The 12,520-nt window shown below is 36.2% G+C and overlaps 1 protein-coding gene across 6 annotated transcripts in view; it reads right to left on the bottom strand.

Annotated features, from left to right (window-relative positions):
- The window catches only part of LOC138317729 (uncharacterized), a 48,977-nt gene that overhangs the window by 31,508 nt on the left and 4,949 nt on the right, over positions 1-12,520 (bottom strand). For 5 of the 6 annotated variants that reach the window (XM_069259594.1, XM_069259593.1, XM_069259595.1 and 2 more), the window contains exon 4: positions 797-1,201. In XM_069259594.1, coding sequence (XP_069115695.1) covers positions 797-1,201 — 405 coding nt within the window. Of the gene's footprint in view, positions 1-796; positions 1,202-2,738; positions 2,909-12,520 lie in introns of those variants that run through there. The other variant, XM_069259596.1, reaches the window with a different exon arrangement.

Genomic DNA, 12,520 nt, shown 5'->3' with positions numbered 1-12,520 from the left:
TACCCCAACGTCGAGTTCATCGAGAAGGTGTAGTGGAGCCATTCTCCATGCATTTCTATATTACCTTATAAGAATAAAGCAAACATTTTAAAATATTTATCATATCTAATATAAAAATTAAGGACATGTGATTCTGTCCATATAGTGTTTTATTATATGACTGGTGTTTTTGATTTTGATTGGCCGAAACGTTTCTCAGAAGTATTCATCAACTGCGATATCAACCCTGAAATCGGCGGTGAAAAGCACGCAAGGTTACTGGACTCAGTCCAGATACCTCTCGTGAGTCCAGTAACCTGTGTCAAAAATAGATTGAGGGAAATTCCCTTTAGATGTGACGTCATGAAGTTGATGCATCAATATAATATTCCGGTTTTACTAGTCTAAAACATTAGTAAGAAGCATTTGGATTTTTACCATATACCATATGTAATAGATAAATTACTTTTGTAAAAGTAAAATTTGCAAATATCATCCTGTTTATTGTTGTTAAATCTTTTTGAAGAACTGGGTTACATCCTGTATATGTCATATAATAAAACAGTTATAGACCTATTTTCAGGCGGATATGGTGAGTTAAACCCTCGGCCTTGGGATATATGACTTACTCAGGTTGATAACTCACTGTATCCACCGTACCTGAAAATAGGTCAATAATTGTACAATAATGCCCTGGTAGAATATATCAAATAATGACCTCGGGCTAAGCTACTCCCTCATTAATTCTACCATTGCATTATAACGACAGCAGCAAAGATCCAAATATATATAATTAATATGTATTTCAGAAATATACCTGTAGCAGCAACATATTTTTCAGCATCAGCTACACCACCACTTCCACCAGTAAGAGTGACTCCCATAAGACATTGGTAGGCTCCTCCGTCAGTACAGGTAGTCCTGTTAGTGGCGATAGTTAACACAAGCGATGCTCCTGATACAGTATTAACGTTCCCTGTCGCCGATACACCCGCTCTTGTGTTACTTATGATACTACCCCAGGTGAGTACAGAATCTGAATTAGCTTTACTATAGGTAACAGACACTACATTTTGGTAATCTAAAGTGCTAGAGTTCTTTTTAATGGTGATACTATTGATATCTGAGATACCAACAGTGCTGGGTGTACATGTGATACGGAGTTCTGAAGTCGGTGTTGTCACAGTACTTGGTCCTGTTATTGTAATGGACTGACCTGAAACTGTCAACAAGAGTCATTAAAATTAAAAGTCATATGTGGCATAATTTCCATGCTCATAAATCAACATGATCATATTAACCGACAACCACCAATTTAGTTACTAACATTTTGAAAATTATGATATTGTATGTATGTTTATATACAATACATGGGTTTTAGCTAAAATTAATAGTAGACACATGTACATATGTAACCCTGGTCAATACTAGCCACAATATCCCGCTTGGCTAAAGAGAACTCTTTAGCTCTATCAGTTGAGCGTCAGCTAGACTAGTAATCCAGAGGTCCCGAGTTTGATCCCTGGCAGATGCAGGTATTAAATTTATTTTAACTCCAATACGTCGGTTTTGAGATCTCAAAACGATGTGGGTAAAGTACAATTTACTGTAATTACTATAATTTACCGTCGATTAGTCCCACCATCCAGTGATTATGACGTCATCATTTGACGTGAGTTTTGTGACATTATAATCACCGGATGGTGGGACTAATCGACGGTAAATTATACTTTACCCATGTCGTTTTGGGATCTCGAAACCCCCGTATTGTAGCTCCCGCACCCAAGTCCTCTTATAAATTGGTGTGCTATGCCCATGTAGGGACTCGGGAAGGATACTCAACAGTATCTGTGAAGGAATAGTTGTGACCCCTGGAAATTCGAGGACGAGTTCTTTCCTGGAGGGGGAGTATGTAACCCTGGTCAATATTAGTCGCAATATATCACTCGGCTAGAGAAAACCTCTCTTCTGCTCGATCGATTGAGAGTCAGACTAGTAATTCAGAGGTCCTGAGTTTGATCCCTGGCAGAGGCAGGAATTGAATTTATAGTAACTGCTGCACCCTGTTACACATATTATAGAAATGAATTTTCACAGCACTGCCAAAAAAAATTATATCTACATGCAGTGAAATGAGTACATACAATCAGACAATGAAGCCAAACTGTGGTCTGTAATTAAACAATTTCACACTTTTACTCTCTTATTAGTAATTTTAAAGTGAACTCTGCAGGCATGTTTTCATCTGGACATAAAGACATAAAAAAAACAATAATTTTACAACATGTGCATATAAATTGTATATTTTTACAAATGTTTATGACTATCTATATGCAGTATAACAAGTACAAGCTTTATGCTATATCATTATTTGTTTGATTTGATCGGAATCTTGACCATAAAAAGCACCAGATGTCACTGCACCACTAGTCCAAGTCGAACTCGCCATCTGGACGTACTGTTCATGTTGACAGTAAGATTATGAGTTATCTCCCTCTGATCCACAAGCGAAACCTTATCCAAATAGAATTGTTTGAGCTAAACTCAGCAGCTAACACAAAAGTATTTCTTATCGTAACAAATTCATTATAAAATAACGGCTATACAAATTACACATATACAAAAACGAGGATTGTAAACAAAACTTGACCATATTTACAAAACATGGCGACACCAGGACACTGTTGGTATACCTACTGCGATGTTTGACGACAACATTTTCTTATTTAAACTTCGAATCTGCACAATATCAAACTTACCCAGACACGTTAAACAGCTTAACGTTCCTAATAAAAATACTGCCCTCATGATCGCATTCGTATTAGCGAACGCTGCAGTCGAAATTTACACGCTTCCGTGTTCGTATTTCAAAGCTAACAGTAATGGCGGTTCACTCATACAGGTAAACTGCCCAAGGCGTCTATATCCTTCCGCATTCCGCCCAGGTGAGAAATTGTGGAATTCTTTTCACGGGATTGTCATTTCATTGTTGATGCACCCAAACAAAAGATGTTTATATTTATCTCTTTCATTGATTTTTATAATTTACTGTTTATTGATATAGATTCCTATAAATTCAGCACATTTAAAGGGAATTATTCAAGAACTTTATTTGTTGATTGGCCACGCGTAGTAATTTCGAGCACCTGTGCAATAAATACCTCTGATTAGGTGACTATCCAGCATTCTCATACCTGTGTCATCGCAGAAACAAAATTTGATTAGGTGTGTTTATATAGCCGACCACACATGGGATCGATATAGTGTTTATACAGGATTAATAGTGGTTTTTTCTCTCTACAGTTTAAACCTTTTATTGTGTTTCTGACTAAGCTAATATAACTTACATGTACATATATTATATAGATCTATATAGATGACTCAATCCCAACCAGCAGTATTTAAAGTGAACAGTCGGGCAAGGCTGGCTAAAGTCGGTAAAAATGGTGTGAATATATCCAGTATAATTTCTTATGAAATGGAAAAATAAAATCTCTCGTCAAAATCTGTCTGCATACGAAGAAATTAATTTAAAGTATGGAAATTCTAAAACGTCCTCCCGGCTCACTATGTCCGTGGTTACATTTCCACGCAGCCTCGCTTTCAATGCTTTCAACTTTTCTGTACTTTAATGGTCAGAACTGGGAAACTAAGCAGAACTTGACCGTCGTATTAATATGTGAGAAATTTTGAAAGGCCAATGAACGCATTTAGACTGGTTTTCTTTGCCCGACTATTCACTTCAAAATGCATGTCGTAACTTTTTTAATTGGATTCGTATCTATATATACGTTAATCTAGGGTATAAATTTAAGCTATGTGATGAAGATAAATTGAGATTTCTCCCATTGATTGGTTATGATTTAAATTAATGTATCTTGTTCAATTCTTATATGTTTTCGGTTATTTAAAAAAATATCCTCGCTTTAGAAAAAAACCGACTATGTATCTTCTATAATTTATTCTGTGACATAACTGGACGAAAAAACCCACAAATTAAAACATGTAAGATAGCCTATATTATGCTACTTAAATAAATGTAATTAGTTACAAAATAGATGGAATAATATAGCTTTTGTTTCCATGCTTATATATATAAGTTAATTTTGAGCTGGTATTTGTAAAATCAAAACCTACGTCCAACTCTGGCAGACGATATTGCACTAATCATCACTTCTCCACGATCGCTTCAACACCTATTGAACATTTGTCAGGTATACAGCACTAAGTGGAAGTTTGAATTCAATGATTCAAAGTGTAAAATTCTAGTAATAGGAAACTACATTCCAAGAAATCCGATGGAAACATGGACACTGGGCCTTCATACCATTGAAATCTCACACTCCCAAACACACCTGGGTACAATTATTTCGTCCAAACTGACTAATGCCGAACACATCACCAACGCATGTGATACAGGTAGAAGAACCTTACATTCGATCGTTGGTATAGCCCATTCCTTATCTGCAATGAGTCCAATCGTTAAAGCCAGTCTTTATAAGAAAGTCGTCTTACCATCTATTCTGTATGGTTGTGAACATTGGGTAAATATCTCCGCTACTGACATCTCCAAGATAGCACGTTTTCAACATTACGCTGCAAAACTTTTGCTTGGCTTGCCGAGCCGTACGAGGTCCGATATAGCTGAGACTATTCTTGGCCTCTTCAGCATTTCAGCAGAGATCGACCGGAGGAAACTACTGTTTCTGCAAAAAAATATCGCTATGGACCAACGTTACTTGCCAAAGCAAATTTTTACTGTTCGTCTTCATTTGTATATTTCAAAGAGACCCACGGTTAACCATGAGAAGGGATATTTCCCTGATATAGTTAAGGTACTCCAGAAATACAACCTTCTTTCTTATTTGGAGTCTTATCTACGATCTTACATTTTTTCCTTCCAAGATCCAATGGAAACGTATAATAAATTCCAATATCAGATCACGTGAAAATTCGGCGCTCGAGGATCGTATGGCAAACGATAATGACTTATCCTTTTTAAAAACTGTACATTCCTCATACGACCCATATATACTGTGGCTTGCTGCTGAATCTGTATCCGATATTAAGACCATCTAAGTACTGTTTATGTAAAGTTTTGGCAGTACCGAGAGTGTTTGCAGGTAACCAGTGTCCGCTCTGCTCTCTGACTTTTGACAACGCTGCAGTTCATCTTTGTTCTGAATGTACATTCTACGACACCCTAAGATAAACTTTCATGGAAGATATTCAATCTGAACTTGACCTTTTCATTGAAAATTTGGATCCTTCCTCCTTCACCCGTAGCCTTTTAGGATCCAGTACAGGAATCCCCTTCACCAGTGTTGCAGACCAAAGACAATTTTTTATAAAGTCAATCCAATATGTTGTACGCGTTACGCGATGCCTTTTGTGAACCAGTTAAACAACGTTACTGAACTGCGCGGCTATATAACTTATTCATAAGTTGTATATTCCAGCAGCAAGCTCCGACCTATTTAACTTTTATTTTCATTATTCTTTATATTTTTGTGGATTTGATTGTATTCAATATCCTCTAACCGGGGAAATAAAGCTTAATGATGTTAGTATTGCAATTCTCAAAATTTTGGCAACCATCGATCAGTATGGATCGAAATTACCTCACATACAACGTTTAAGCTCATAAATAATTAAATACATCTTTTAAAACTAGTTAAAATTGCCCTAAAAAGAAAATGTAAATGTATTCTCTGCATGCATACATTATCGATACCCAGGTAAAATGCACCGTGTAAATAATATATTGCGAAGCTTTAATTAAGCTACACATTTCAAATTATATTTTGACAGTCCAATTTTTTTACATGTGATAATCTAGCTAGTTTCGACTGAGAGATTATCAGACAAAGAATAAAAAAATAAGTGTGTCACAGTACTAGTGGTCAAGGAATAGGCTTCAAGTTGATATTCAAATAAAAACTTTTAAAATGTTAAACTTTTCAAAATAGGAATGGCTCTTGACATGTTCATAAGCTGTCAAACTTGTCAAAAAATGTTTTATATTGAAGATTGATTTCTCATAATATATGCAAGCCTCTGAGTATTCTCTCTGTAACAAGTAAATAATAAATTCGTTGGGCTACAAAAAAATAAACAACAGCGTTGCCATTGTTGGTTGACGTTGCAGATGACGTCAACTTCCGGTCACGTGCGGAGCTTCCAAGGGGTTATTTCCCTGGGGTTATTTCCCTCGGGGGTTATTTCCCTGGGGTTATTTCCCTCGGGGGTTATTTCCCTGGGGTTATTTCCCTCGCCTTCCAATTCCGGGGAAACATCTAACTTATTCAATGTCATGTGATCAAGTTTAATCCAATCAGAACATTCTAAATGAAACTGAGGTATAATAATATTATTTATATGTGTGTGTGTTTTAAATTTGGACAATACTAAATCTCCAAAAAGTTTGTTTTCAATATTGATTAATTAAGTCAGAGATTGTTTTTCTATACTTCCGTCTGTATGATATTCATTTCTGCAAAATCTTGTCGATATTAAGCTCCAAAATCTGGAATTTACATTGTACAAATGGGTTTCGTCTAGATCTGACGCGATGATATTTAAGAAAATTAATCAATCACTGTAAATAAAAAATAACCTAATCTAGTTAATACATGCTAATGTACAAAGTTGAAGTTCAGTTCAAAGCCTATCAAAAAAAGACTTCTGAAATAAATTAACCTTAATGAAAATATTGGATTAATATCTGAATCACTACAAACCCAATTATTGCATGTGTATGTATTGTTTAAAATGCATGTTTCAGAACTATGCGAAGTTTGACCTTTGTAGGCAAAGGTCGACGCGGATGACTGAATAGATTTACAGGTAGTATGCGGCTGTCGTGACTATTAGCATGATATATGTAGATCACAGATAAACATGTGCTTGTCAACAACTGTTGTCTGAGGCGGATGGCGTAACGAGACGTAACAATGGCGGCGTTTTAGATACGCGCGTTAGCGTGTTCCAGTTATATATACAACTAAAATAAGAAAATTTTACACTAACATGTATTTTTATCATTTCGGTTGCACTATGAGAATTCAGTTCTTTTTATTGTGTCTTGTGCGAAAATTTGGATACATATGGATTTTTGAAATTTTGACGGCTCCTTTTTTGACGCTGACCTACACGTAATTATATATATACATATCAATTATAGACTTTTGTTGAAGTCTATAAGGTGTTGTATCACCCTCGATCCAGAAACATATATACATATGTATATATGTTTCTACTCGATCGTAGGATTTGAAATAATTACGTCGGGCTACGTTTAATTTTAAAATTAGAAATTCATTGTCTTCAAGAAATATCAATAACAATCTTGATCCAGTGTGCATATTAATTAATAAGAAAAGCGTTGGTCATAGAACGGCACCTTGAGTAGTGCAGTGTTTGGCCACTAAAGTTCGCAAAGGGGATATTAACTGGGTGTTTCTAAAAACGGAAACATCGAGTTAATATGCTATACGTATATTGACATTACGTGACCATATATTAGCCAATGAAAATAGTGGAAATTCAGGACCTATATTTCTGTGTCCAAACTGGTAAAACTCACAAGATTCCCATAACATACTTGACCCCTTCCGAATCCCCTTGATGTTTGTATACCGCTGTTTTGAATTGAAAGAGGCCGATGTAACTAATATTACGCGGCTTAGAATAATTGACAGCCAAGCGTCATAATGCAATACTTTTGATTTCGCGAATATTATTAATTTGCGAGGTAACTTAATTTATCAGTAAATAAATTGTTAACTTCGCGATACTTTTGTATGTGTTTTAGATGAATAAGAGATACTGATACATGGAAATGGACAAAACGTACCGGAGTTAGCGCACAGGCGCACGCATTTTGTTTTAAATAGACGTCTTATTAATATTCTCTGATTATTACCAATACTTGCAGTCAGTGCAAACAGAAACATATATACATATGTATATATGTTTCCGCAGCAAGTACACGTGGGTAAACATTGATCAAATATAGACTCATTCTATGGTTAAAGGCCCACTACCTTTCCGGAGCAAAATTTAAAGGTTTCTAAAAATCATAAATAACATAAGAAAATATATACGGATGGCCTAAGATGAGGTTACAACGCCAAACATATGCAAGTTATCCTGCGTAATATATGATAACAGTTGGGTTTCATCTCGCTATTTTGCCTTCTGCTGCAGTGATAATCAACTACCGCGCGGTATTTAGCACGACGGCGGGAAACATAAGACGACCCGCGTTATGAAAATTAACATTTTATTTATCTAAATTAAATTGTTCAGAAGACGATGATAACTGTAGCATTACCGGTAAGTTGCTAACTTATGCGACTCTATAAAATAATCGATCTCGTTTTACATTTCCATTTTAAAAATTAAAAGCTGTTTCGGAATAGACTCATTCTATGGTTAAGTCCGGTTTCTACAGTTTAACATTTTGATATTGAAGTGGTTGGGCTTAGCGCAGACACACATGTATGATATGAATTCACACACTCTTATTTAAACAAATGTATAAATCATATAATTACCCCGATGCTTTGTCATATCTCAAGTACTGGGGTCATGATCCCAGACTGACAAATCTTGTTTGTGTGAATGTTATACAGCTAATTCGCCATTGTTTACTGATGAGAGTTATCTATGGTCAAATATCGTTGTATATCACTTTAACCTGATAGTCAGGTGTGAGTGGGCAATCCTTTGTTTGTTTAATATATTGAAATGTAAACTTGATCATTCTGAAAATAGAATATTTGTAAGTTGTATTGTGGTTTTTTTCCGAGGACACTAATAGTGACTGCAGACGTTTGGGAGAATTCGTTAATCCTAAAATCAAGTCGAAATACAACATTTATATTGTTCATCCGAAGACCCGGATGCGCAATGTTGCAGACAAGCCCCGTGACACCACATAACAGTATTCCGTGAAAATGTAAATAAATGACTAACGATGATGTAATTGCATGTAGTAATTTATGACGTGCTATTTAACGACCGGATCTACCCTTACCTTCTGAAAACATTTTTTTTCTTTCTAACTACCGATGGCCATTGACGTAAAATATAAATCAAAGGAAACTCAAACGTAATCTATACAGTTACTGGTAATATACAAAATACGGTGACAAAATAGAGAAATAAAGAATTACTTTGCATTTGCCTGATTGTTTTGTGACGAAATGTGAAACAAGCTTAAGTGGCATAGGCTTCGAGCTTGAACGGCCATGCACTTATTTAAAATTGAGTAGATGTACAATACGGAACCAGTACTTCTTGTAAGACTGTAAAGATAATGTTTATTCCTGTCAATATGAATGTATTACATGTTTGTTCTTGTTTTCGTCGTATTGTTGTGAGGGCCATATGTAAGATTAAGTACTGTACTAAATATGTAACCCTGGTGAAATAAAGTTTTATTATTATGATTAATATAATAATAACATGTATTGGCTCACTTTGACATACTACATATATGCCACCATATGTCGACAATCCTCCCATCTCGACAGTTTCCGTATCTTAGGCCAAACAAAAAAAATAATATGTCTGTTTAAGGTTACCCGACCGACCCTAATTCCCTCCCCCACCCTGACCCTAATTTTTCCCTCACTTTTCTACGTTTTTTTTAATTCGGGATTTCGATCTCAGACTCCGGTCCCGGCCATTATTTAAGAGTAAAAGACTCTAAAAACCCGACCCTTTTTTTGCCAATGTAACCCTAAACAGACATGTTTTTGGCCTTAGCATAAAGAAGACTGTAAGTTCAAGGGACAGCGATTTTTCAAGTCCCTGTGCACCTCGATACAAACACAGGCATTTGGCTCTATAGACATTTTCTCTCTATAAAAATATATGTAATACTATGTTATATGAGAGAGAAAAATGTCTATAGGGCCAAGCGCCTGTGATACAAATGACAACCCCAATCGTATGGGATTTACTTGTATACCTACACTCCTCTAGTCTATTTCTACGTCTGTATATGGTGACAATGTTACAACTTACATACTTTAAATAGTTTACTATTGTTATTCGTTAAACTAAATCGCTTTAAACTTTAATGGCGGTGTCAGTTTTACACACTCTGTTTGCTGTTAAATGGCATGTGTTAAGAATACATTATAACCGAATAGCCAGAAGAAACATCAAAACACAGATAAATACTTATGTGCATTATGCACATGTACATGTATATATGATATGTATGCACATGTATATATGATATGTATGCACATGTATATATGATATGTTATCTGGTTTGAAAATATGTTTCTCGAAACAAACTTGGATAAAGTTGCCATCCGGGCATCGTTGATACTAAGATTTAGTATCACTGTCGTTACATCAGTCATAACAAAACTGAAGGCAATTAACATGATTAAAGAGGAGTGACTACAGAGAGAGCGACGCACAACTTCAAGTCACACAATATACCTCAGTGTACGTACTGTCAATCGATTACTTTGATCAAAGAACCAAACTATCTGCATCACCTAGAATCACCCACAGAGTCTGCAGTCTTTGCTATAAAATATTTCAGGGACGTGTATAACAACAGTAATATAGTAGCCCCTGGAGTACAGAGGATGCTGAGTCGGGTACTCTGTATACTCAAGTACTGTACCTCTCCCCGCGATAAGATTCGTACTCGGTAATATAAAGTAGCCACCAGCTACAACAATTATATCAGGCATCAGAATGACACACACGTAGACTTAACACCCTATATCATCTTAACTACAACACAGAAATCAATTTTATGAAGATCTTTATGAGCGCGATTTTATTACATTTTACAGCACTTGATTATTGTTTCCTATTCTGGATATATCGATACTGGCTTCGTAACAATATAGCACTCCCTGTCACACGAACTCGGCCACTTTTATTATCAGCTCTCTCTCTTCACCTGTGGTGTCTAATCTACCCGTCCTATAGCTATATACTCTCACCATGGAGACGCTGACCTCCCGGATATGTTGAAGGTTAAAAGATTCAGTAGAGGAGGCCCAGCAGGTCCATACACATTCATATACAATAGGGGGAATATTGAAACCCTCTCTTCAATTTACAATGTATCTAGTACATGTACATGATAACGACCATCTGTCAGAAATAAAGCGCCCGTCTGTCGTCCAGAAATAAATTAAATCGTCGCAACTATAGGACTCGACACAAGCGCTCTAGCCACTTCCCTATTTCTCATTTTCGATCATACACATGAAAATGTTTTAAAATGTCTAGCTGGAATCCGTCATAACGCTCAATGAACGTCCGGTGGACGCACGTGTCCGCAATTTTTAAGCTTTAAGCGTCTGTTTCAATTTCGCAAAGTCTTCAGCGTCCCAACGAAGTTGGCAGCGCCCAGTACAAAACCAATGTTTGTCAAAATGAGAAATAGTGTAATCTCGGGCCACGAACTTAAACCTGCACTATATTATGTATATTGAATATACATTTTAAAAATATTTCTGGTTTTGTCAAGGGTTTCAAGGAGAGTGTCGCAGTGAATACCCTTGCATTGGCTAGCGAAGATGGCATGGCTTTCAATTACGGATTTGAAATCAGAGGTGTGTCTTTAGTATGTGAAACCATATCAATAGATCACCATATCAGTCGATAGGTTCCGGTTGTACGATCGCAGGTGATAATTAATGCTGTTTTCCATTGATTTATGCATGGGTGATGACTTCATGGTTGCATTGTTGAGCCCCGTGACAAAGCGAATCTGCCGTTCCGCTTACCAGAGTGTCGGTTCCTTCGGTTCTCCAACAATGATCAATTCGGTATAACAAAACAGGGAATAATACACATCCCTGGCGAGTACCCTCAACCAGGAATCGAATCCGGATCTTCGACTGAACTTGAAAATCCATTAATCTATTGACTGAACCAAAGAAACATGCTTCGTCAGCTGTTTGACAGCGACCGCATATTTATACGTCACATTATATGCAAGCTCCCTTTTATATTGCATAGAAATAACGAATCTATATTGCAAATGTTTCAGAGCATCAAGAATACTGGTCATGGCAATACATATCTTCTCTAAAGCCGATGCAATTTCCCCTGCCATCAGGTCAAATGGGAAAAGATACCTTTCTCGTTGTGTCTTATATACATATATATGTACATCTATACAACTAGTAGTTTGTAAACATAAGTGTCGAAGAGAGAAACAAAGTTGTAATAGATCTTAAATCCCACGGATAATGTCTAATAAGGTGCAACATCAATATAGGTTTTGGTCATGGTGTACGCCAAGGTGACCAAGTTATATTAGTCCCTCATTTTTCGAAAATAACAATGATTTTTTACTTACTGTCACGACCAAATGTATCGATACTTTATGCATTATAAACATTTTAACATTCTTTCTATCTATTCGTCGGACCATGCTACTTCAAAGTATTAGAATGATTTGATAACATGTGGTTATTTAATATATACTATCAGCACACTGTGCCAACGGCATCCCTGACAAACAGATGACGATTTTTCCAGCAATGCC

This window comes from Argopecten irradians, chromosome 3 (genome assembly GCF_041381155.1).
Source record: "Argopecten irradians isolate NY chromosome 3, Ai_NY, whole genome shotgun sequence".
Lineage (NCBI taxonomy): Eukaryota > Metazoa > Mollusca > Bivalvia > Pectinida > Pectinidae > Argopecten > Argopecten irradians.
Note: the sequence above shows the minus strand (reverse complement) of the source record. Positions and strands in the feature narration are given on the sequence as shown.